The sequence below is a fragment of the Falco peregrinus genome, chromosome 4, assembly GCF_023634155.1.
Source record: "Falco peregrinus isolate bFalPer1 chromosome 4, bFalPer1.pri, whole genome shotgun sequence".
In the NCBI taxonomy this organism is placed as follows: Eukaryota; Metazoa; Chordata; class Aves; order Falconiformes; family Falconidae; genus Falco; species Falco peregrinus.
In genome coordinates, this window is record NC_073724.1 from 117,288,215 (window position 1) to 117,312,780 (window position 24,566).

Genomic DNA, 24,566 nt, shown 5'->3' on the forward strand with positions numbered 1-24,566 from the left:
TCATTTAATACATTAGGAATTGTTTCCTCACTGGGAAGCATTAACACACATCCCAGAAAGCACAGAGATCCAATTAAGCATCAAAGGAAAAAACATAATCCGGCACTTTGGGATATTTATTCTTACTCAACAAATCTCAGCTCCAAGACTGAAGTCCATCAATACCTGGCATTTCATGTCCTGCTATTCAGCAGCCAGAGACAGTTTAAAATAAAGTTCAGAATAATAAATAAGGGGAAGATTGACATGAGTACAAAAGTAAATCACAGCTACAGAGGAGATGCTGTAGACACAATGTGATGGTCAGTCCCTAGCATTTAAGGCAAAGATGAAAATAGGGTATAAATATTGTAGAAACTAGCGGCTGATAAAAGGCAGCAGACCAGTTTAATGGAATTTCATCTCACAAAGTTATAGCTTTTCAGACAGGAGCTGGAAAACCTTTATGCAAATATGAAGCAAGCTGAAATTGCACTTGGAAGTGATTTATTTATTATTTTTTAACAGACATCCCAACTGTACCACTGTACATTGTGCAGCTGCAGAGATTGTGTAAGAGCTGTGATCCATTAGCACGGGGGTTGCTAATAACTGCTCTGGTTCTTACTGTTACTATTTCCAGCAAGAACTCCCAAGAGTCCCATTGTGCTAGGTGCTCTAAGTTTACAAAGTAAGTGGCTCAGTCTTGGTGGACAGATATATATCCGCTGAAGTATATTATGATACCAAACTCATTTATTACTCATTTTAGAGATGGAAGGGGGGTTCCAGGGTAGTTATGGGACAGGTCTCCTGGATCTGCTCAGCACCAGGTGAGCAGCTACTCTGTGGACTCTTCATCTCCATGTTAGGCAGCTCAGAGCTGCCTAGATTCCTGATGTGAATCTCCAGAGAGAGATGAGACTTAGATGAGGATTTGCAGAAGCCTTTCAGTTAAACACAAAGCTGCTTATGCATGCAAAGAACTAAATACCAGGAGGAAAATGGGGGAAAGGGCTGAAGTGGGTTTAAACATTTGTGTCTAGCTGGGGGCTAGAGATGGGTGCTTTCTTTTATTAGGTATTTCTACTGACCCTTCTCCTAGATATAGACAGTTAAGCCAGCTCAACTACTTAGAGTAAAATCTCTCTCTTCTGTCATGCACGTTTTGTATCTCCTTTGTGCATACCCAGTCTTTTCTGCAAGTGCAGAATTGTCCCTTCTGCACATGTATTGAAGACCTGTACTCCGTTGGAGTGCTGCAGAGCCTGGCAAGAATCAGCATTCAGACCGACTCAGGTATCCTGGTTAGGGTCACGCTGTAAAACAGGATGTGCATTCCTCAGCGAAGGCACTCCAGGATGCTCCTCAGGGCTTCGGGTCAGTAGGTGAAAACTCAGGTGTCCTGAGTCACATTTCAAAACCATCGCTGAAGGTCATTGTTCTTCCAGATGAGGGATGATAGCAAAGCTGATGGATTCATTTTCAGTCTCTGAAGAGCATCCTTTAATCTTGATTTCCTCATTCATGGAAAGAAAATAAAAAACCGTTACCTTTTAGCTATGTTCAGTTTGCCAAGCTATGTAAAAGGCATTGAGATCCTTGAGTGGAGTGTACAGTAGTCTTAGTACCAGAAGTTTAATTGCACTCATAAAAGCCAACAGGTTTTCTATTTATTGACATAAATAATAATTATTTTTTCTACATTAGTAACACTTGCATAATTTATGGATGTTTTAAAAATAGGTAAACATTATTTGTATAAAGGCATTAAATTATGCAGACCTTGCTTTTAGGACATGATCCCTGAAGGAAAAAACACATGACCTCCAATTAGTGACACTGACACAGGTTGCACAAGCATTCCCCAGCTGCTACTGAAACAGGATGGTGTTCAGAGGATTTCAAGCTACAGATTTGTTACTGGCAACGACAGAAAATTCAAACCTCTCCTTTCAGGTTTTATCTTGCTCCATAGTTTGAACCTGTCCTTATAACATTTGTAAAAAGGATGGTTTTAAAAGCTAATGAGCTTTATGTCTTCTTCAGTTCCAGCAGAGCAGTTCATGTGTCACTACAGAGTTATCAAATCACATAAATGAGAGTTTCATAACACTGCAAAATGTGTTTCATTATGAAGAATGTATTTAGCACTTCACTGCTATCTAAATCTTGCCGATCATGAACCTTCTGGTTTTTCCATTCATATCTTCATACTAGATGCTTCTCCTAGATATGCCTCATAACTTGCTTTCTAAAGAAAATGCAGGCTGTGAAAACAAGGCTTAGCTCCTCGCTAAACTCAGCCTTTTAGCTCTGTGCAGTGCCTCTCTCCTGTGCTTCTTTTCTGGAAGAATCTGTCTGAGGCTGGAAATTGCCTCAGATGAGCCAACCTAAAACAGGAAAATCCCAGTTAAGACAGATTTTTAATTATTAAATTTTCTATTAATATGTTGAAGGTCAGTGGAACTGCCCCAGTTTTCAGGAAGCTCTGAGCAATTTCACCTGATCTTATACTTTAGCACTAAATCCATATTTATTAAAGGATTTAGCAGGCAGGTCAGAAGCAGCTAAATCTCTGATTCTGCATCACATGAATGCTAAAGAAAAATTTTCATCTGCATTGCTCTTCTCTAAGCTGGAAAGCTTTAAACTGTTGTCAAGCCAATTTTAGGATTTGGGGGGATAGGGGTAAACATGTAAAAATGGATTTGCCATAAATGAAGCACAAATTGACATCATTATCCCTTTCCCAACCCAATTCTTTAATGTAATGTGAAAATAATACAGAATGCTGGATTATGCCGCATCCTGTGTTGGAAGCTACCGTCTCTGTTGTATCAATTAAGAAGGGCCATGAACAAAGCATTGCACTGGTGGCTAGTGTTTGATAGGTTTCTTTTCCCACTTTTCTTCTGAAATATCAAAGGCAACATAGCAGACTTTATTCTTCAGGGGACAGATTTGGGTCAGTTTTTAGCAGGATACCCAAAAAAAAAAAAAAAAAGAGAGAGAAAGAAAGAATCGGGTACAAGGTTTTTATTTGTATGAGTAATTGCTTTAGTATTCTTACTTCTGAAGTGCTGTTAATGGAGTGTGACCTCATTACACCTGGCACAGAGCAAACACAGAACAAAAAAGATAATCTTGGCCTTAGATAGCTAAGATTCTTAAGCATTAAGTGAACAACAACAGACAGAGACATGTTGATGGAGGTAGAATAAAATTACAGTAAAATTTTCATCAATGCAATATGGAAAAATGAAGGCACATCAGCAGCTACTGTCAAGATTTTGGGTAGGTTTCAAGGTGGATTAGGATTTCTAAGAGAGCCTTGAGGAATTCTGAGGCAGTCTTTACAGACCAGAGGGAAACCTCTCCCCTAGTCATGAGGCGATAATGAGGAAAAAAAGCCATTTGTCTAAAAACTAGCCAGTAATTGAGGGTGGCCTCATGGGCTGGCTCCCAGTGGGGGTGAGTAGTGATGGAATAGAGCAGGCCCTGAAACTGAAGATGAGTAATTTCTATTTTGATTATTTGCATGAAAAATAACCACAATCCTGTTGGAATGGCATTATCCTTTTCTAAGGATAATATTTGTGGTGCACCTGAGACCCCTGGATGAACCACCCAAACTCAACAGGGCCTTGAGTACGTCTGCTCCAGAAGTTCTCCATGAAAGAGGTTTCAGGTGAATCATCCTCTGGAGCTACCTGTCTTTCCTCCTTGACCCACAGAGGGCAACTAAGCTCAATTTAGTTCTTCAGGTAAGAGTGAGACGTGAAATCCAGGCAACAGAGGACATCGATCCTAGGCAATAAAATGGCAACCCCCTAGATGGTAGAATAGGAATTAACGTGATTCCGTAGATAAAACCCTGCATCCATGAATTAATTAATGTCCATCAGTGTCCACTGGCAAGCACAGGTGTCAGGGAGCAAAATACAGGGTTTTACTCAAAGTCCAGGTATTTCCCACAGAGGTTGGGCTGATTGTATCTTTTGAAGACAGAAAGCCTCATATTTGCTCGTAGACCTGGGCACAAGGTTTGTTCCTCCCTTCAGGGAACTACAGGCAGTTTCGAGAGTAGCACAGCAAGATGAAGTAAAACACAATGCACCTTTTGGAAAGGATAAGGAATGGCTAGGCTGTTCATACAAACAGTGGAAGAGATTAAAGATGAAAGGAAATATTTAGTCACCTTTTGGGAACAGCTGGTATGAAAATATTTAACAGGCAAGTCTTTTATGCACAAGCACAGCGTTCTAACTCAACTTAAATAGGCAGGAGCAATATAGTGCAGCTGGCTAGTCTATGAATACTGTAATAGGAGAATTGAAAGCTTTCCTTCTCATTTGCTCATGCAGCTCAGATGGTAGCTAATCATGTCCTCTAATTTTAACAACAGAATTGGGAAATGGACCCCAAAAAAAATGCAGCTTGTAATGAGAACAGAGGTGGCAAATTCTGTCCCTGGGATTGAATGACGGAGAAACAATTCACCCGCCCTTTTCTGTAAATCAGCCTTAGTCATCTTGGGCTGCCTGAAAAGACCTGTATTTGAGTGGAAACTTAATCTGAAATCCATTTTGATCATTTCTTTGAGCGCCACCAGAAAATAAAAGCTACTCTGACTATTTAATCACCCATTAGAAACCTGTGAGCATTTAAGAGCATGATGTTACACCAGTTTAAGAGCACCAGGGCGTACCGCAGGATGTGTGTTGTAAGGCTATTTAAATTGTATGGCTCCCATCTATCTTTCAACTGGCAGGTAAATGGAAGATTTAGATTTGAGAGTTCCTGGCTCCTGGTTCACTGTCAGAAATAATTAAACTACATTTTAGGGAGACTGTCATAAGTAGTTTGCTTCACAAGTGTTTTTCACAGCTGAGGGTCTTTATTACAGCTCTTGGGTCTTGGGAATCCAAACCACCTTATATATCCATTATATAAAAAATTATACATTCATACCCTGGCCTGGAGCCTGCACTCTGTGGGGGGTGTGTGTGATGGTGTGACTGGGGTCTCAGCTGGGTGGGAGATGAAACCCCAAATGTTCCCAGCCTTCCTTTTCTGGGCTAGCCTGTTTGCTTTAGATCGTACAGTGCATGTCCCTGGCCACGTGTGCAGAACTGTTCCTCGGCAGCATATTGTCTGTGAAACATTTCAGTCAAGTTGTAAATGTCCCAGTGGATTTTCCACCCCTTTTCATAGAAATGAGTCCACAGAGATTCTGCCTTTCAGAAAGTGCCTTTTTTACTCTTCACCATTTTTGAATGTCACTCCGTTATCCTAGTTTTGCACCTTTAAATAACTCCAAGGGTACTGACTATCACTTCAAATAGCTTCCTTTTGTCTTTGCTTCTTTTTTTCGCCTTCCACCACCACCCTGTAGATATCTGACCTACTATAAGCTGCATTCCCTGTCTTACCAACAGGACACAAAACTGGATATCAGGACATCCAAGAGGCCCTGTGCTTGTCACAGAGTTCATATACCTGTAGACTCATCATTTTGCTTCTTTATGCCTCGTTTATCTGCAAGGTCCTGCACCTGGGTAGGGGCAACCCCCGGTATCAATACAGGCTGAAGGATGAAGGGATGGAGAGCAGCCCTGCAGAGAAGGATCTGGGGGTACTGGTGGCTGAAAAGCTGGACATGAACTGGCAACGTGCATTCACAGCCTGGAAAGCCAACCATATCCTGGGCTGCATCAAAAGCCGCATGACCACCAGGTTGGGAGCGGTGATTCTACCCCTCTGCTCTGGTGAGACCCCACCGTCAGTACTGTGTCCAGCTCTGAGGCCCCCAGCATAAGAAAGACACAGACCTGTTGGAGCGGGCCCAGAGGAGGCCACGGAGATGGTCAGAGGGCTGGAGCCCCTCTGCTATGGGGACAGGCTGGGAGAGCTGGGGCTGTGCAGCCTGGGGAGGAGAAAGCTCCGGGGAGACTTTAGAGCAGCTGCCAGTGCCTGGAGGGGCCAACATGTAATGTGAGGATAGATTTTTTAGTAGGACTTGTAGCAACAGCACAAGGGGTGACAAGGAGGGTAGATTTAGACTAGATATAAGGAAAAAATTTTTTACAGTGAGGGTGGTGAGAGACTGGCACAGGTTGCCCAGAGAGGTGGTAGATGCCCCATCCCTGGGAACATCCATGGTCAGGTTGGACGGGGCTCTGAGCAACCTGATCTGGTTGAAGATGTCCCTGCCCGGTGGTATCCCCATTTTAGAGATGGAACCCTGAAGGTCAAAGCTAGGGAACGGGACATAATGAGGAGCTGAGTAATCAAGCGTACATTCTCTGGATTGCTTGGTAAACTGGGAGCAAGAAAAATGTATGTTATTTAGTATTCTGAGGTGCAAAGTTCAACATGTATGAATAAAGGATGTAAACCAATGACCAGGGGAGTGGTTCCACTGGAGCAGCCCTATGGGGAAAGACTGCTGGGAAGCACCAGAGGCTAAAACAATACTTTTCTAGTTTGGGCTTAAATACCAGCAGTCTCAGACTTAGGATTTTCTCAAGACATTTCTTCTCAGCTTGCTGAAATGCTGGTACCATAAATCTAACTTTTTATTTTTTATCTGCTGTTTCTTTTATCCTCCCCCAGACTTTGTTCATCAGGTCAGCCAAGGAGAGCCATTTTTTTTTTTTTTAATGGCAGCTTTATTGCTACATTTGCTAACTTGCAAACTTGCAGGTCCTGTGTGTTCACATTACCATCCTGACTGGCCCACGCTCCATTGCAGTGCTGTCTGGCAGTTGGGAAAAGGGGTAGAAAACAGACACGGCTAGGCTCCAGCCCTTTAGCAAGTCAATGTTGCCCATCCCTTATGTTCATAACGGGCACTGTAGTATGATATTACCTCCCTCGCATCTAGGAGCTGTGAAAATCTGTGTCTCAATGCCAGATGCAAAGTAAAAACTTCTGACAGCAACTCAAGAGTCCTTCTTCAACCATGTCTTAAGTGTTTGATAGTGTAACTTCTACTGGATTCCAATAAAGCTTACATTAGCTTCTGTTACATTCCAGCAGCAAGTGGTGTGCGTGCAACCTTGGTTTAAGCACCCAAGGAACCCAAATACTTTTGTAAGTTTGACTCTAGATGGGATAGACAGAGAATTTCCTGAGTGTCTTAAGCACGTTTGAACTCCAGAGTTCTTTCATTGAGAATTTAAATATAGATGAGAGGGTTTGGAGACATCTGAGATGCTGCAGCAAAAGCAGTTCAACTGGAAACTGTTCCGCCACCCTGAGCATCCTGTACAGCAGGCAGGAGCTAGATACTGTGTTCATGTCACATTTGGAAAATGAAGTGTTTTCTAAACATGCAAACAATCACTATTATTATTATCATACTTAACACGGTCCTTGAAGACAAGAGTCTTTTTCAGTGTCAGGGGCTGGAGACCTTGCAGCTCTCTCCTATGGTGCAATACTTTTCTCCTGGAGTTGAAGTGGATGTTCCAGCCCCATATTGGGAGCATGTCAAAAGCCTCTGAAAAAAAAAAAAAGCTCAAGCTTCCTGTTACTGGCAGTATTAATTAGCAAAAGACTAAAGGCAACTTAAGTAAGGCTGGATTTCGGTCAGGTGTGATTTAATGCAGGCTAAGTAGTTTTGAATATTTTATGTGCAGCCAGTGACATGGAATAAATGTCTTGTATAATACCAGTCACCCCTCCACCACAAGCCTCAGGGCCTGACTTCTGCACTTTATATACTCATAAGCACAAAGAGAGGCACCGGAGATGAGCTGGTGTCTGAAGTATTAATTCTGGAGGTACATAGCTGGGGGGAAAGAGAGAAAAATGTTCTCTGCAGAGTACCCTGGTACCCCTTTCTGGGCTTCCAGCCCAGCCCTGCTCAGCATTTCTTCTGTTCACAATTTCTCTTGACTCTCCCCAAAAGGAACTGTGTCCCCACTCTGTAAAATATATAAAATGTCTGAGTCGAGCAGAAGGCTTGAGTCCAAAACATTTGAGATAGCACCAGGCAAAAGTCAGAGAGAAAGGGGAAGGCCTAGCAGTCTGCAATAATGTCAGAATTGCCTCTCCTCCGATTGAGGAGAGTGCAGTCATGGTTTATGGGAGGTCAGAAGTGAGCAGTCAGGTGATGAGCCTGGAGAAGAAGAAATAGATTCATTTCATTTCATCTGCAATATAATACCACATCAGTATTTGGTGGGTTTTTTTGGTGGTTTTTTTTTTTTTTTTTCAACTTGCAATCAGCCCTGTATAGTAGTGGTGATAGCAGGCACTGTACCACCTGACTCCTGAGTACCTGTTCTCCACCAAGTCTCAATTTTTCCAGACAAATGCAGTGCAGATGAAAACATGAAGTCTCACAAATTCATACCGAGGGCATGCCAGGTTTTAGCCAAAAGCCTAGTGCTGGGCAAAAATATTATGTGTATCTGTGTCCTCATGGAGGGTGGGAAGGCCAGCACCCCTGAAAAGCCAGTGTCTTTTAACTCTTCTCTCTTTTGGAGGTAAGTACCAAAATATCCAGCTGTGACTTCATGCTTCCATTAACTCCAATAAGACTTGGGAACAAATACCATCCTATCAACTGCAGTGCATGTAGCTCACAAAAAGAGCATAATGCTACCTCCAAAATGTCTGAGAGGGGATTTTTAGCAGGGCGGTATGGGAACAGGGACGTAACAGATGTGCAGGCTCAGTTGAAATAGAAATATTCTGTATTAATTTTACAGAGAGAAGAAGGGGTTTAAGGAATCCCATCCCCAGAGCCATGGGTTAACAAGCCATAAACATGCTTTGCCAGCACTTAACTTCAGCATCAGTAGTTTGTCGGCACATTGTTTCCACACTTAACCAGATTTTAATTAAATGTGGCTTTTGTTCTGCTTATTGGAAGAGCCTTCCCCTTTGGATTTGGTGATCACAAAAGCTCAAGGAGTGCAAAAGAATTAGAAAGCAAATAGGAGGATCAATCACAGCAGACCTCTGCAATCCATGTCCATCTCTTTTTTGTAATATACTTATTAGATTCTTATTGTCAGGAAGGATTAGTGTTATGAGCTCCAGGAATTCCTTTCATTGCCCCATAAGTCGAGGTAGTGAAGTGTGGCTGCTTTTCTTAACAATAACGCTCTGCTTCCCCCCCCCCCCCCCCCGCCCCCTTCTCTCCACCCATATCCCCTCCTCTCTCTTCTCTCCTCTCCCACAGAGATTTGTGCAGCAGACTGCGGAGGACATGGCATTTGTGTTGGAGGCACCTGCCGCTGTGAGGAGGGATGGATGGGCACAGCCTGTGATCAGCGAGCATGTCACCCACGCTGCAATGAGCACGGGACATGCCGGGATGGCAAGTGTGAATGCAGCCCGGGCTGGAATGGAGAGCACTGCACTATTGGTAGGGAGAAAGAAAAACCGTCTACTTTTAAAAGAATAATTGATGATCAGGGAGGAGAAAAGGCGCATGCTTAATTGAATATGTGTGACTTAGTGTAGCATGAGCACCTTTGTTCTTGGATTTCAAGTTCTGACATCATACATTTTCATGTGGGAACAAGACAAAATGTCCTTTCATTTGTTGATGACATGGCTATCTGTATTTTTTATTATCAGATATGAAGCACACCTATATGATGTTTGACCTCATAGTGACAAGCCGTCAAATGTCAGCTAGATGCTTTTCAAAACATCCCACTTTGCCTTTCTCGAAAGGTCTTTCTGTAGCCTCCAAGACATCTCTCTACTATGGCGTTTTTCCAAAACATGCATCTGATTGAAAGTTTTCTTTCCTTTTATTTACTTCATTATTTGCACTCTCACTTTCCTCCCCAGTATAAAAGAGGGAACTGCAGTCAGATGACTTCTGGCTGGTTTTTAACCCTGTCTTGCCTATCCCTTGTCTGCTCTGTTACCTTTCCAACCATTTCTTTTCACTCTCTGTTTGGTTCTGTATTCCTCATGCACCTGGCACTTACCTTCAGCTTTCCATGTCATGCCTGTTATTGTTATTAATAAGGTTCTAACAATATGCCAAAATCATGCAAAGAGGTGCAGTTATCACATTATACAATTATTTGCAGCATCATTAATGAACTGGCTTGGCTTTACCTTCCTCCTTCATCTCACTTAACTCCATGATGCATTTTCCCTTCCTTTTCTCTGACTGTCATGAATTCAACCACTTTAGTCCCCATTCCATAGTCATGCTATAAAATCAGTAGCATTTAAACTCCCCAGATATCATTTATTATACATTAATGGAAAACTAAGTGAATCCTGGTCTGCTCTCAATAATGCCTGTGTGGACCTGAAAAAAATCAGTTGACTTTAGAAGAGTTGGTCCACAGTGAGAATTCTTCTCCAGTCATTTTGTTTTAATCAGATAAGAAAGATAGGAAAATGTACCTCTATGTTGCTTTCATTATGCCATGATACATATAAATTACACTACATCAAAATTAACCACTAGCAATGCCTGGGAAAATGTCAGCATAGTTATCCATGTGGATTATCAACTTAAGTTATATGTAGACATGACTTTGCTTGAACACCAGGTAAGTTTGCACACACATAGTCAGACAGGAAATGATGCCTGATCACAATATTTTAATTCCAGCATTAGGGTAATGGTGCAAACTATATCTGTGGCTCAATTCTACTTATCATTTATTTATGCTAATGTCACCCTACCACATTATGGTCTCCACATGCATCCCCTAATGAAAAATATCTAGCTCTTAAAACTTCCTCTGTCTCATTAGACATTACATTCTGCTTTCTCTTCTATGTCCCTAGCAACTTTCATTTCTTTTCATGGGGAAGGGATTAAAAAAAACCCTCTCTCAAATGACTTTAAAATGAAAAGAGAGCAGTCCTGTGTTAATTGGAATCCTGTGTTTCTATAATATTATTTTATAGCCTTGTGTTCAAGCACTTTGATTTGGAAAGCAACACATATTCATGAAAGGGTTTTTAAAGAAAAAAAAAAATAGTTCAGCAAAAGACCCCAAATCCAGGGGACAATTTTATGTGAAAGTCATTTATGCAATAAAAAAAAAAAAAAAATAAAGCCTGATTCATACCCTCAGTGCCATTTTATTAGTTCTGCTGCAAAACCAAAATGCCACTAGTTCGGTATATGATCTTTCTCCGCACAGCTACACCCACTGTTTTTGAACAAGCTTTTCTCTTTCATAGTAATTAAATTTACCCCATTATTTGTATCATTCCTTACTCGAAGTATAAAAATCCATGTTATCATGGGAAAGGTCAGCACCGCAATGCAGTCAGCATCAAGATTTTACTAGTGCACACTATCATTTTGCGTGGTGCTACCTTCCTATTGCAGTGCTGCCTTGGTTTAGGAATCATTCTTTAAGAGAGTGCTGGAGCAATTCTGTTTCTTTTCACATCCCACCCCCACCCACCCCCCCACTTCCTCATCTTCTTGCATGGTGATTTAGCAACAAATCTGTACATAGTCTCATGCCTCTGAAGCTGTAAACAGTATTTCCTACAGAATATTTCGTTGATAAATGTGTAGAATGTAAAGGAGATTTGGCAAAGTCATAAATATCCAAGAAATTTGAATAGCTTTAGAAGGAGTAATAAGCTAGTTGTATTGGCACAGATGAAAGGACATTGACTTGGAATTACATTAAATATGTGGAAAGCATTCCCCTTGTCCTTGTGTAATTTCCCTGCATGGCAACTTGTTCTGTTGACAGTAATTCTGTATTTGTCTATGTCATGGCCCGGTTTGCTTTAGCACTGACAAGCATAAAACCCCATTGCTGAAGTGATGCTTTAACAATATTGCCATGTGTGCAGGTGACATGGTGGAAATGGGTGATACAAGTAAAGGGCACTTCTTCCATTTCCTGTTGAGCATGTTTGAGAGTAAGAAATCTTTTTGTTTTGTAGGTCATAGGAGGCTCTTTCCTATGGTGTTCAAGGGAACTCTGATCCCAGTGGATTAATTTTGTTTGCTCATACAAAGAGTCATGTTACCAAATATACTAGCTTGATTGCTTACATTCAGAGATTTCATTAGAGGAACCCCAGTTAATTCCCAACCAGGAAATTGATGCAGAAGCTTGCATTCATCATCCTAATTCAGCAAACTTAGCGCATCCAGGCAAAAGAGTAGAACAGAAAGTTGATTATATAACTGCAGGAATCCTGAAACCCAGCAGAATGATTCAATTGATTTACTCTGATTTCTTAATGGAAAAGAAAAAAAACAGACACGACAACAGCCACAATGCAAGACTCCTGTGATGGGCTCTCCAGCATATTCCAAATTTGCCCCCAGTTAGAAACATTGCAAGAATTCAACTTTCTTCTCTTCTGGCCAAAACCACATCCAGGGAGTACAGTGGGTTTTAGGAGAGCTGAGTTTGAAGGTGAAATAAACCCTCTTACTGTGGGCTCGGAAAGGCCAAAATACGGCTCGGCTCCGTGGTAGGCTACTCTATGGAATTGATTCACAGGTAGCACCACAGAAAACATCCTGGGTTTAATAACAACCTGGCTTCAAATTTGACACAGTTAGTGATACGGCCTGGACAGTGTCCCAGATGCTAGGCTTCCCCCCTCGGAGATGCAAAGGGAGACTTCACTCTGCCCACATGGGCCTTGCTCTGAGATTGTATCTGGTATGTGAATCTCTCCGTATCGTACTTAATAGCACTAAGCCTGAATTCTTTGATTCATATTAGGATTATTTAGAAAAAACAGTGACAGAGAGGGCTTCCCTGTGTGGTGGAGTTGGGATGTTCATCATCCTTGAACAGCCTGGACACAAGACCAGAACCATCACTTGAAGTTCAGTTTCTGCTCCTGAATACTACAGGGTCTCTAGAGTGCTGAGGGACCAGCGGTTAGCTCTCCAAACACACAATGGCCTACCTAGCAGAGTTTTTAAAGCACCTCAGTGCCCAATTCCCATTGATCTCCACAAAAGATACATGCTGATCTGCTTTTCAAAATCTGGTTGTGGCACACACTGGTGACGTATGCAGTAACAAGTGCCGAGACAGACAGGCAGAGAGCCCATCCCACACTGGGTGGCTTTTGTTTCACTTAGCAAAACTCCTATTTTTGAGAAATCTGCCCCTTGAAGTTTACCTTTCATCAGCCTTGTTGCATAAATAATCAGACGTGCTGAATAGCCAGGGTTGTAATCAGTGCCTCTCCATTTCTGCTTGGAGCAGCTGGAATCCCGACAAGGCACATTACAGATGGATTCTGGTCTCTTTTCCCCAGCTTTCTAACACACCACTTGTGCCATTTAAATCCATAAAGCAGCTCAGCCCATAATAAAATATTGCAACCCAACATAAAATAAGCCCACTGGTGTCTGGTGAAGATTCTTACTAGCCCCAGCCCAAGAGGACAGACAGTCAGCTCTCCACAGCTGAGCTGTGTTTAAGCCCCTGCTGCTCTCCCTGCCTGGTTGAGCCGGGTACCTTTGTGTAAGAGAAGGCCACGGTTATAGCAGTCGGTGGAAGATATGTGCCTGCTGCTTTGTTCTGACATGATTTTGCATCGAGTTGAAGGTAATCTGGCCTTAAGTAGTTTGGCAGCGTATTTGACAGTGAATATTAAGCACAGATGAACTTCAAAGGCAGGCTTTTTCCCTGCTGCTGTGGCATAAACTTCTTGTGCCATCGCTGGTTCAGCAACAAACGGCTACTTTCTCCTCCCCTTCCAAATTTGTGTGATCTCAGTTTAACTCCAGTGATTTCACTGAGGATCTGTCCACCTCACCCCATGGGGAAGATAAAGGGAAAAATGATATTTGGAAAACGAAGGCGAGTGTGCTGGGGAAAACGTCCTGCTCAAGGACCCAGCACCTCCCCGTTCCCTTTTCCCTTCCTCCTTTTCTGTGAGCCAAGACAAACGTTCATGTTATCTTTCCCAATGCATTTGAGACAAAACAAACCAAGTTAGCTGAGGCTGGTGAATTTAGGGGGCTTTCAGACTAAAAAATGCTCACATGAGCTCCCCCCATAGCAGGTCTGAAGGCACAGTGGCTTCCAGGAGCAGGGTGATGACATGGAGCTGAGTGCGGTGCCTTTGGTTGCAGAGGACACCTTAGAAAATCAGTTTTTCTTCGGAACCGCTGCGTAGTTCCTCAGCATGTCCCACATACCCATAGGGTTTCCAAAGGAGTGTCTGTAGATAATAAGATATTTTAATGCCAGAACTATAGCATGGGAATGAAACTGTACAGGCTTAGAGAAGAACGATTCATGCTGCCGTGGAGTATTGCCGTAGAAGGCCCCCAATATTTTTCAAATGCCAAGAAAACATTGACACATAAGTGACATATGGTCAGCGTTGGCAACTGCCTCCACTGCCGTCATCTGCACAGTGACTGATGCCTGAGTTTACAGTTTGGGCTGCTCCGGATGTCAAAATCCAAGAGACACGTTCCCAGGCTTCAGCCGCCATCCAAGTGGATGGTGATGCTGTGCTTCCTGCGTCACTACCACTGCACCAGGGTCATTAGCTAATCTCGTTCCCAGTCCTCATACTGCCCCACACTAGGTTAGTGCTGATCCTCCCAGCCCTCTCCGCTTACTTGCAATAGTGCTTCAGCGGATCCATTAGATTCACAGGATGGAAAAATAATTCCTGGAAGGGCTGTGACTGCGCAGGTGGGCGGTCTGCGTGAGCGAACCTGAAACAAAAACCTCTTCAAAAGGGCACCAGGACACAACTGAGAGAGAGAATGCAGGGAGCAGACAAGAGAATGAGGGAAGTAACGTTTAAGCAGGTAATGGAAGAGAGAAATGCAAGACTCCCAGCCTCTTATTTATTAATAAAGACCAGCTGCTGTCAGGAAGAGAGTGCCGCCTGCTGCCATGAACACGGGCTCTCCGAGGCAGGACTCCAGGCTTCTGCTTGTGTCTTTGCCACCAGCTTTCTGTTTGACCCCAGAAAATCAATTAGAAGGTGGTTTTCCAGATTAATGTTCCATGGGAATTGGGCACATGACTGCTCCCACGACATCTATAACATTTATTTTTTTGTCTTTAGCCCTCCTTGAAATGAGTGTATTGGTACTTACCTATCTGGTAGAGCTGCCGTGAGGTTAATTTAATATTTGTAAAGTAATTTGATCTGGGGCTAGAGGATGCTGTATAACAGCAATGTATTACCATGAAGAAGATCTAGGGAAAACCCTCTCGCAGTCTGGTAATATCACAGGACTGTGCCTCTGTAAGACAATCAGGTGAGGTGGAGCACTTTCAAAGGACTCTGTTTTTCCTGATGAAAAGCAAAGCAGTCAGTAAAACAGAGGTAGACTTGCAAATGAGCAGAGCATTACAATACTCTGCCATATATATATATATATATATTTATACATTTATACACCTCTCTATATATATATAAACACATAAATACATATATATATGTAAAACTTTCCTGGTTCTCTTCCTGATCTTAATGAGCAAAGATGACTGGATGCCTAAACACAGCCTTCTTGAGCTCCTTGACTGAGGAGGGCTGTGCTCCACCCTTCTTCTATTTTTCTCTCCTCATAATCAAGGTTTTTCTTTTCATATCACAGCGAACTCTCCTTTGCCTTTCTAGCACCTGCACAGTCTCATAGTAAGCTGCAACGCACTTATTCAATCCTACCTTAAATGTCCTGTCTTTTATCTCCCAAGCTCACTATCTGGATAAGGTAGTGAAAGGTATGCTCTTCCTTCCTATTTTTCCTATTGTCTTTGTGTTTCTTTTTAAAAAAATGCACCGTGAACATGCTGTGTTGAGGTTGCATCTCTTCCTCATTGTCACCAAAGTGCTCCCTAATGTCTGGAAGGGTGAACTTTCCAGTCATTTAGGTAGGAAACACCTCCGTAAGTGCTGTGACCCTGTGTTAACATCGTATCAGTGTTCCTACCCGTCCCCTTGTCCCTGCCCTCCCCTCTGAATCATCTCTCATCCTCACCCCTCCTACCCAGGTAAGACAAGTCAGGAGGAAAAAAAAATTGTCTGTGAATACAGCAGGAGCCCTGTACAGTGATGTGTTTTAATTAAATGTCTATGATCCATTTTGTAACAAGCAGGTGAGTGCACTTTCTGTGTGGAGTCTTCATGTTTTTGATCCATGATGGCGAAGTCTTACATGGGAGCTTTGAGTAATGATATATGAGTAGTGGGGTTTTTTTCTTGATACAAAAGTGTTATGACCTCAAAGCCTGTGGTTGTATAAATCCTCAAAATCTATTGACGTTATTGTTGTTGCATTAGTGTACCCTACAACAAAATTCAACCCTGTGTTCCTATTTGTAAATGCAAATCAAGTCTGGCACCCAGGTCCTTCTTTAACTAAGAAACAAAGGCATTAAAGTGTTACAGAATATAGATAATCTGCTATTGTAAAAAAAAATCTCAGTTTATTAATCAGAGCAATGAGCTAAATTAATTTACAACATTAAAATCGAAATAGACAGTTCCACAATGCACTTAGCTTTCTAAAAATATTGAAATAGCACAGATCTAGTTAAATACAACAATCTGACAATAAATATGATTGAGTTGGACACACATATCTTTCTACATGGCTGATTTGACACTAACAGCAACACAGTGCTGACACCACGCAGCATCATATGTTTGCTGGTTAAACAAACCAAAAAATCGAGTTGAACAAATCAGTTTCTTCCATAGCATTGCCCTCCTCTTCAGACTGTGAGCAATCAGGAATAGCAGCTGTGAGAGGCTGATGAAGAAGGACAGATATGCCAAAATATTTGTCCCGTGAGCAGTTAAAATGAAGTCTCTGCTGTATAGGGCTCTTGTGGTGTGACAAGAAACACGGTTGCCCTACTGACTTCACTTCTCTGGATGAATTTACGATCTAATGTTTCTCTCTTGTTTCCATTGAGGCTTAAAGACAGATTCAGGTACAATCACAAACAGGGAAAAACTCTGAACAGACAAACAAATATTAACGATAAGGAAATGTCCACACTTTAAGTAAGACTTTTCAGCATCATGCAGCAACTGGGAGCTGTCCTTGGAACACTGTTTATAGATCAGTGATTTGTCCAGTGGTAGTTAGTTTTCTGTCATTGCTTAGCATCCGTAAAACATGCTTGACTTTATTTAAATTAGGAGAAAAAAAAATATTCTCCTTCTTAGATCAAAGAAAGAAGGTCACTTTTTGTGCCCTTATGAAATAATAGCGGTGGCATGTTTAGAAGATGATAATGGGCCATCACTAGGGCGTGTCATCAGAACTTCCTATTAATGTTCCACATCGCAGTGTTTTGCATTTCAAAACCCCCAGGCTCCTCCTTTTCATCTCAGCATATACTGGAGAAAGTTGGGTCAAAAGGTAGCAGATAAGCACCAAGGGGATAGAAAAGAAGAGAAATCAACCTGCAGAGCCTTGGTCCAGGGACCTTCAGTACTGACTTGCCCATTCAGTGGCCCAATTTTTATTTTTATTTTTTTTTTTTAACTAAGCCTTCCATAGCTGTCATTTTTCCTCTGGATAGATTTTTGACTTACCTTTATGCCCAAGAATAAACACACATTGTATTTAGTGAGTATTTCAGTGGGAATGGGAAACAGGTTAAAGAACATACTAAGAATAAAAGATTGTCTCTTACCATGCATGGCCTCTTTTGGAAAGATTAGCAATAGCTGAAACATTAGAAGTACATATTCTTTACTTGGCTAACTGCATGGTGTGCATTTTTCAGAACTAAATTACTCATGCCCTTTTGGCTTTCTTAATTATTAACATCTTTCTGGTTGAAATCCCTTCCCAGTAATCCTGTGTTGTCAAGGGTGAGCCCGATTTACTGCTGAATCTTTCCCACAGCTTTACAACAAACCAGGAAGTCAGAGAAGATGCAGAAATGTTTCTAAAGTGGAGGGCAAGTTTCAGTAGCAAACATCAGCATGGTTAAACCAGGGAGCTCTAACCTGGATTGAAGTCTTCTAAACTAAAGCCTAATTGACACTGGTAATTCTTAAAATGAAAAGAGGTGCCTGTTATTAAAGAGAGCTCCTCCATCCAGGGTGCCATTGGAGCTGATGGCACATCAACGTAATTAATTTCTATTGTTGGTTATCAATTCTTGTTCTTAAATAATGACATTAACAGTGTAGCGAGGCATCTAAACAGCTAGTCTGAAATGTAAAGATGCTGAACAACATTTGAGTTCAGGGGTGGCTGCAAGGTGACTTCTTTGGCCTGCTCCTGAAGTCTGGGAAGCAGTGAGAACCCAAGGTCCAACCACAGCCGATTCTTAAATTTGTACGGTTATAAGCAATGGGAGCTCTGGAAGGAACTTTGAAATCTTTGTTTTATGGAATGCATCTGATTAATGGTTTCAAGATTCCCACCATTACAAAACAGTGGTAGTTGAAGAGTTGAGTTAGTGTGTTTCAGGACACTTTACCAGGTTTCTCATAATTTGCAGGGATCAGCTGATGCTTTGCTTCTCCCCTTCAGCCCTACAGAACTTCTGCAGATCACTTACCAATCGTTGTTCTCTCAAGCTCCAGGTGTTTGCATCCTCACATTGCATTCAGCCATGTCCTGCTCCATTCAGAGCTCAGCCACTGCCTACTGGGGCTTTCTGGAACATCCGTCAGTGCTGTCCTACTGACAATGGAGGAAAGATAATAGCCTTATCTTTTAAGTCCCAATTTCAAGTGGCAATGAGGCTTGGCCTGAAGAAAAATCCCATTGAACATTGTTTATAATTGGACTAATTAGAGAAGGCCTTAACTGTACAGATCATTAAGAGGAGATTATTTTACCAACAATCTTAAAATGGCATGACAATTTCTTACTCTGGTGACAGTCTCCATCGATACTCTTTTCTTGTCTAGTTCAAGGTCAGTCCACTTTTTATATCGCTTCTCTGGTCTGTACTATCTCTTGGATGGCAGACCTGGCGTCTTTGTGAATGTCCTGCAGTACTGTCACCTTCTGGCAGTGCCTTCATGTGCTGTTGGAAACTCACACAAAGGGTTCCTCCCCTGCCCCACCTCAAAAAGCCCTATTCATATATGTAATTCTCTTAGTCTCCCAAATACAATTAACAAACACAAACAAGAATAACGGATCATTAGCGACGAGCTATGAGAAATCAGAGCTGCAGGACTGTGGTGGTGTGAATCTGTGAGGATTAAGCCATCACGCTGTGCTGATGTTCAGAAGCACTTTGGAGACAAGACAATCTTTTTGCTTTATTCCCCAGCATGGTGGAAAGGAGAGGATAAAGCTGATTTGTATCATTGTTCCGTCCAGTGCTTTGTAGTGCACTGATTGTGGAATGGGCAACACTGTACTGTACCTGTGTGACGTCAGTGATGGTCAAGCTTTGTGCAGAGAACCAGTGTAGAAATGGTAGTACTCATTGTCCATTCTCATAAATATATTGGCCTACAAGTCCATGTTATCTTCTAACTTTCTGAAGGTACAAGTTCTCTGACAGCTGCTGTTTAATTCGGGTGTTTTCTGTTAATGGTTTCTTTTCTCATTATTTCTGAAAACTGTCTGCTCTCCTACCAAACCCGTGAGATAGGACACATACAATTTAATCCTCACAGCACCAATACTTTGCTGTACCTTTAATGTGATGGTTAATATATATGAAAACTTTTATGTTCATGAATCTGTGAAGAGTTTATCTCATTAGGAAGCAGGTCTTTCCGACTCCTTAGAAGAAATTTATCTAGCTAGGAACCACAGATGACCCTTGGTAGGAAGGGGTAAACTTACTTTCTAAACGAAAAATGGCAAGATAGTGGAGTATGAAATTACAGTTAGGAGTTATCCTACTTTAGGTATCTACAGCATAGATGCTTATCTCTCATCTGGTCACCCTGGTTTCTTTTAATAGTCAAGAAGAGGAATTTGTGGAAAGCATACTCTCATGAGATACTCTTTCTCCTGCCTCTCCTCTCCTCTCCTCACTGATGCTCTTTTCCTCTGTCAGCTTTCTGAGATGCTTGTCTTAAGTTTTGCTGGGTACAGATCGTGAAGATTCAGAGGAAATCCTGAAAGTCCATTCAAATACTCTCAAACACATTTCATATAGACAATGAATCGCACACAAAATTCAAAGCCATAGGACTGAAGCAGTCTTCTCAGTTAAGAGTCCAGTCTTCTGCTGTCAAGGGCAAACACATTGTGTAAATCTTTATATAAGTTTACCAAGCTCTATGGATAGATAAGTGAGGTTTCTTAATACTCCTAATGGGAGGCTACTCCAAAACTTTATTCCTTTGATCCTGGCAAATGATTTTTTTTTTCCTTTTTAATTTCCAGCCAGAATTTATTCATGCTTGGCTTATGCCCATTTGTTCTTATGCCAGCATTATTCTCTTTAGCTTAAATAGCTGCTTTCCCTTCTCATTGTTTGTCTTTTTCATGAAATTGTGGGAAGCAATCATAGTCTTTTCAGCCTTTGCTGTGCTAGACAAATCAAGCTCTTCTCATTTCCTCAGATGCATAAGGTGCTTCATTCAAATTATATCAGCTATTTTCTGCCACTCCAAATTCCTGCTTTCCTAGTCCTGGAAGAGTAGAGCACATGCAGTTCCATTGGAGCTCCTAATTTCTGCATTTACATTAGTTTTTCCTTATATTTGTTGGACACTTCTCACATGAGACATTTGAAGATCATTTGTTTTTATCAGTCTCAGAGCAAGTGATCAATCACTACAGTATCTTTTCTATCTAATAATGTTAGATCTTTGCTTTTGGTATCTTTGTTCCAAAGATTATGAAATGCAAAATATAATTAAAACAACAACAATAAAATGGAATCCCTTTTTTTCCTCTGAATTTTCAATATGCGGAAACCTCATAAGCCTAGCTTAAACTGTTTCTGGGATTTGGATCTGCGTCCTGGCTTGGAACCAAACCAAGGAGACTTTTGGTCTTTATCTCTCAGCAAAAAACTTCTAAAACCTATCTTCTTCCCATTGCAGAAAATAAGAGTCTGCTCCAGAAAATAAACACTACTTGTTGGTTTAAAAATCTAGCAGTTCCCAAGCCACCTTCTCTCATCCTTCTGTAGTGGTGTCTTCAATTTCTCATCACCCAACTCCTGGTTCTCACTGCTCTTCTGTAGACGTCCACACCACAGCACCTTTGCAGGGAATTTCCTGCACAGCCTCTGCAACTGCAGGATAGAAAAGAAGTTTTTAGGATGGTTATAAAGAGTCTAAGCAGTAAAAACATGAGGTGTGATCAATGGTGATGGACCAGCCAAGCTCTAACGGAGCCCTGCAGAATACACATAAAGTGAGAATTCTTGAGAGGTTTTTCATCTAGACAAATATAGGCAGATTTATAAGGAGGGGAAAAAAGTCCTGTCTACCACCAGGATAGCCCCATCCAAACTGAATTTATCTACTCCTGGGTGGGATTACCTACCTAGCTAACTAATTTTAGCAGGTTATTTTAACAAGTAATGCACTTCTTCCTCTCTCATTCTCCAAAACACTTGAATGCTTTCGGCTTGTACTGAAAGTATGTACAGGCAACAAACACATAAATTCACTCTAGCATAAGAAAATACCAGGTTAGATGGTTAAAGGTTTGATACTACTGTAAGTAACTGAAGTCAGGGTATTAAGATGAAGAATTTCAAGCAGTCTTGCCTATAAATAGCTCCTCTGTAGTATATAAATATTAATATAGTGTATAAATACCAAAATACACACACACACACACAAGCATGCTCACACATACGCACACATGTTATATGCCCCTCACAGCTGCAGAATACACATTTTAAAAGACTAAAATTCAACAAATATCTTTGTAAATGAAAAAAAATAATATTTCAGAAACTTTTAAAGGAGTTTTCCTTACCACCTTTGTTTCTTTTTCCATTTGGTCCCTATAAATCTGTCACTTGTTAGAAAAATAATCCTAGAAAAATTCAGTTCACCATGAAACAACTCTTGGAGTGAAAAAGTGTTTCAGGATGACCTTTCCCTAGCGCAGGACACTCGATGACGCGCGGTGCTCTGCATGCCATCTCAGCACTTCCCTGGGCAGCAGTAGTGCGTCATGCGGCCAGCCAGATGTTGCAGTGATGCACACCTCTTTGCCATCGCGTTGTAACACTTCAGGCCAGGCAGGATCAGTCCGTCTCATTTGCTCAGTTTCACAAACAAACCTGGCTTGCAAAGCGGCGGGCCTAAAGAAACTCAAAATTCATGGCAGGATTGCCCAACAGATGTATAAATAGAGAGGGCCTTAAAACAGGGCTCAGGAAGACTGAACTGTGTTCCTGGTATAATCAGTCCTGCTGAGTGACCTTGACAGTCACTTCAGTCCCTTGTACTTCAGTTTCATAAGCTGTAAAATGTCTCTTACATTTCTGATGGCTTTTTGGTAAAGATTTTTGAGCTGTGCAGGTAGAAAAAAAAACAACAAACAGAACTGTATAAGTGAAGCAGCCTCCCTTACACCGCTGCTTACTGTGGGAATTGCTCTTCTATTTTTCTGGGGGGAAAGGACCGAAATCTCAGCAGGAGGTCATCAGATGAGAAAATCAAACCTCAGTGAGCAGACTGGGAGCTTGGTGTTCATCCCCCCGTAAGTTTTATCACCTGTAAAAGAAAACGCCTGCCTCTGTGCCGGGCTTGCTGTAGTCACTGGGGAGAAACGGGTGTTTCCAAAGCTTCAGCTCATCAATGTGGGCATCTAACAAACACGTAATGGGAGACTTGTGCCACAGGACAGTCTGTTTCTCTGCTGACTACAGAGAGATTTGAAGGTATCTCTGTTATAGATTGATTATAATGGGATGAGATGAATGCCGCCCAAAATGACTACAGTAGGGAAACTGGGGGGGTTCCAAATATTTTCTGCCTTCCTTTTCCAGCTGGCTTTGATTTCTTACCAGTTGGAGATCTCAGTACTGCTGAAAGCCAGCTGCTTTATCCCAGTGGGCGCTGGGAACTTTAACCCTGCATGCAATTTAGGTAACCCCAAATATTGGTCTTACATAGCAAATCCTTGGAGAGCACGGTGGGGTTTACAACCAATGAAGCAGGAAAATCTCATTGCCTCCCTGAAGCTCACCATTCCCTCGGTCCAATTAGTGAGGCCGTACGTTGAGGACTTCCTGGGAGAGCCAGGAACAGCAGCCCATTTAGTTGGTCACCACCATTCTGATACCAAACTGGGACAGTTCACTCCAGGTGGGAAGACACCAAGTGGGAATGGAGAAATAAACAGAAGGCAAAGAGAAAAAGCTATTTAATTAGCCCCTTTCCAGGCTGTTTTGCTTTATCTTTCCAATGCGTGTGAATGTGTGGCTGTTTGCCTTGCAGAGGGATGCCCTGGTTTGTGTAACGGCAATGGCAGATGCACCCTGGACATGAACGGCTGGCACTGTGTCTGCCAGCTGGGCTGGAGAGGAGCGGGCTGCGATACTTCCATGGAGACAGCATGCGGTGATGGGAAAGACAACGATGGAGGTAGGACATGAGCACATGTGATATGTCAGGCTTCACAGAGCCTATAAACCTTGCACAGTGAACAGTCAGCTGGGCTTGATTCTGCAGGGCAGATTGTTTTTTGACAGCTGGTGGAGACAGGGAAGTCTGCCAAGCTGACTCAGCCAGAGTGGATTTGAACTCAGATGAAATGGATTTGGACTTGGGGTGCCAGGGCTGAAGAGGGACATTTGTTTATACTCAAATCAAGTCCATATACTAGAGAGCAGGCAGAGGCTGTGCACTCGTCCTATCACTCCACCCCAGCCGAGTGGCTCAGCAGTGACACGATGGGACCACCTCAGATAGCAAACGTCCCTGACTGTTCGAACTTTGGCCTCACTGCCTGAGGTTTTCATCGAGGCTCTCTGGTAGGTCACTACTGACTTGGGATGGATGTATTGCAGAAACTTAGAGGCTTCAGTGACTGATCCTCATGCCCACAAGCCATCCAATCTCTCTCAAGCCATGTTTTATTGATTACAGTTCCATATGTAATGATGTCAGGCATGTGAATAATAGCTCTGCGTAATGCAAACTTAATATTCAGAGTTATCTCATTACAAAGGAAACCCTGGTGCAGTGTGAAGGTTTGAATTAGAGGGCAGGAGATGAGATATTAAATTTAAGGCATAAGGGAGACTGCATAATTTGTTTTGTTGTCACTCAGCAAAAGGCTTTGTAAACCACAAGTCTGGGCCAGGACCCAGACTGTGAAGTGGAGACTGCATTTTGCAAGCCTCTGTTTTATCATATTCACAAGAACAGTATAGTTTAAAAAAAAATAAAAATAGCCAAGCCAAGACTGTGATTATCTGCTTCACAGCAACTGGGATTCTGATTGAATATTTAAAATATTGCTGCACATCTGGCATGGCAAATGAACCAAATTATCCCTTTAGAAAAGACTGAAAAATTTGGAGAACCATACAAAGAGTACACACTATAAAACAAAGGTCGCTTTTTGCCTGACACGAAACTGAGTGTCACTGTATTCGTCTTTCCTATTTATAGCTGACACAGGGCAGCAATAAATTTCATCGCATCAGATGTGTAAAAATATGACAAATAGAGCCAAGGATAATCCCAGTTTCCAT

The 24,566-nt window shown here is 42.0% G+C and overlaps 1 protein-coding gene across 6 annotated transcripts in view; it reads left to right on the forward strand.

The window, feature by feature from the left end:
• Window positions 1–24,566, forward strand: part of TENM4 (teneurin transmembrane protein 4) — a 352,231-nt gene that overhangs the window by 215,084 nt on the left and 112,581 nt on the right. For all 6 annotated transcript variants that reach the window (XM_027781531.2, XM_055802888.1, XM_055802889.1 and 3 more), the window contains 2 exons: window positions 9,179–9,364; window positions 23,305–23,451. In XM_027781531.2, coding sequence (XP_027637332.1) covers window positions 9,179–9,364; window positions 23,305–23,451 — 333 coding nt within the window. The remainder of the gene's footprint in view (window positions 1–9,178; window positions 9,365–23,304; window positions 23,452–24,566) is intronic.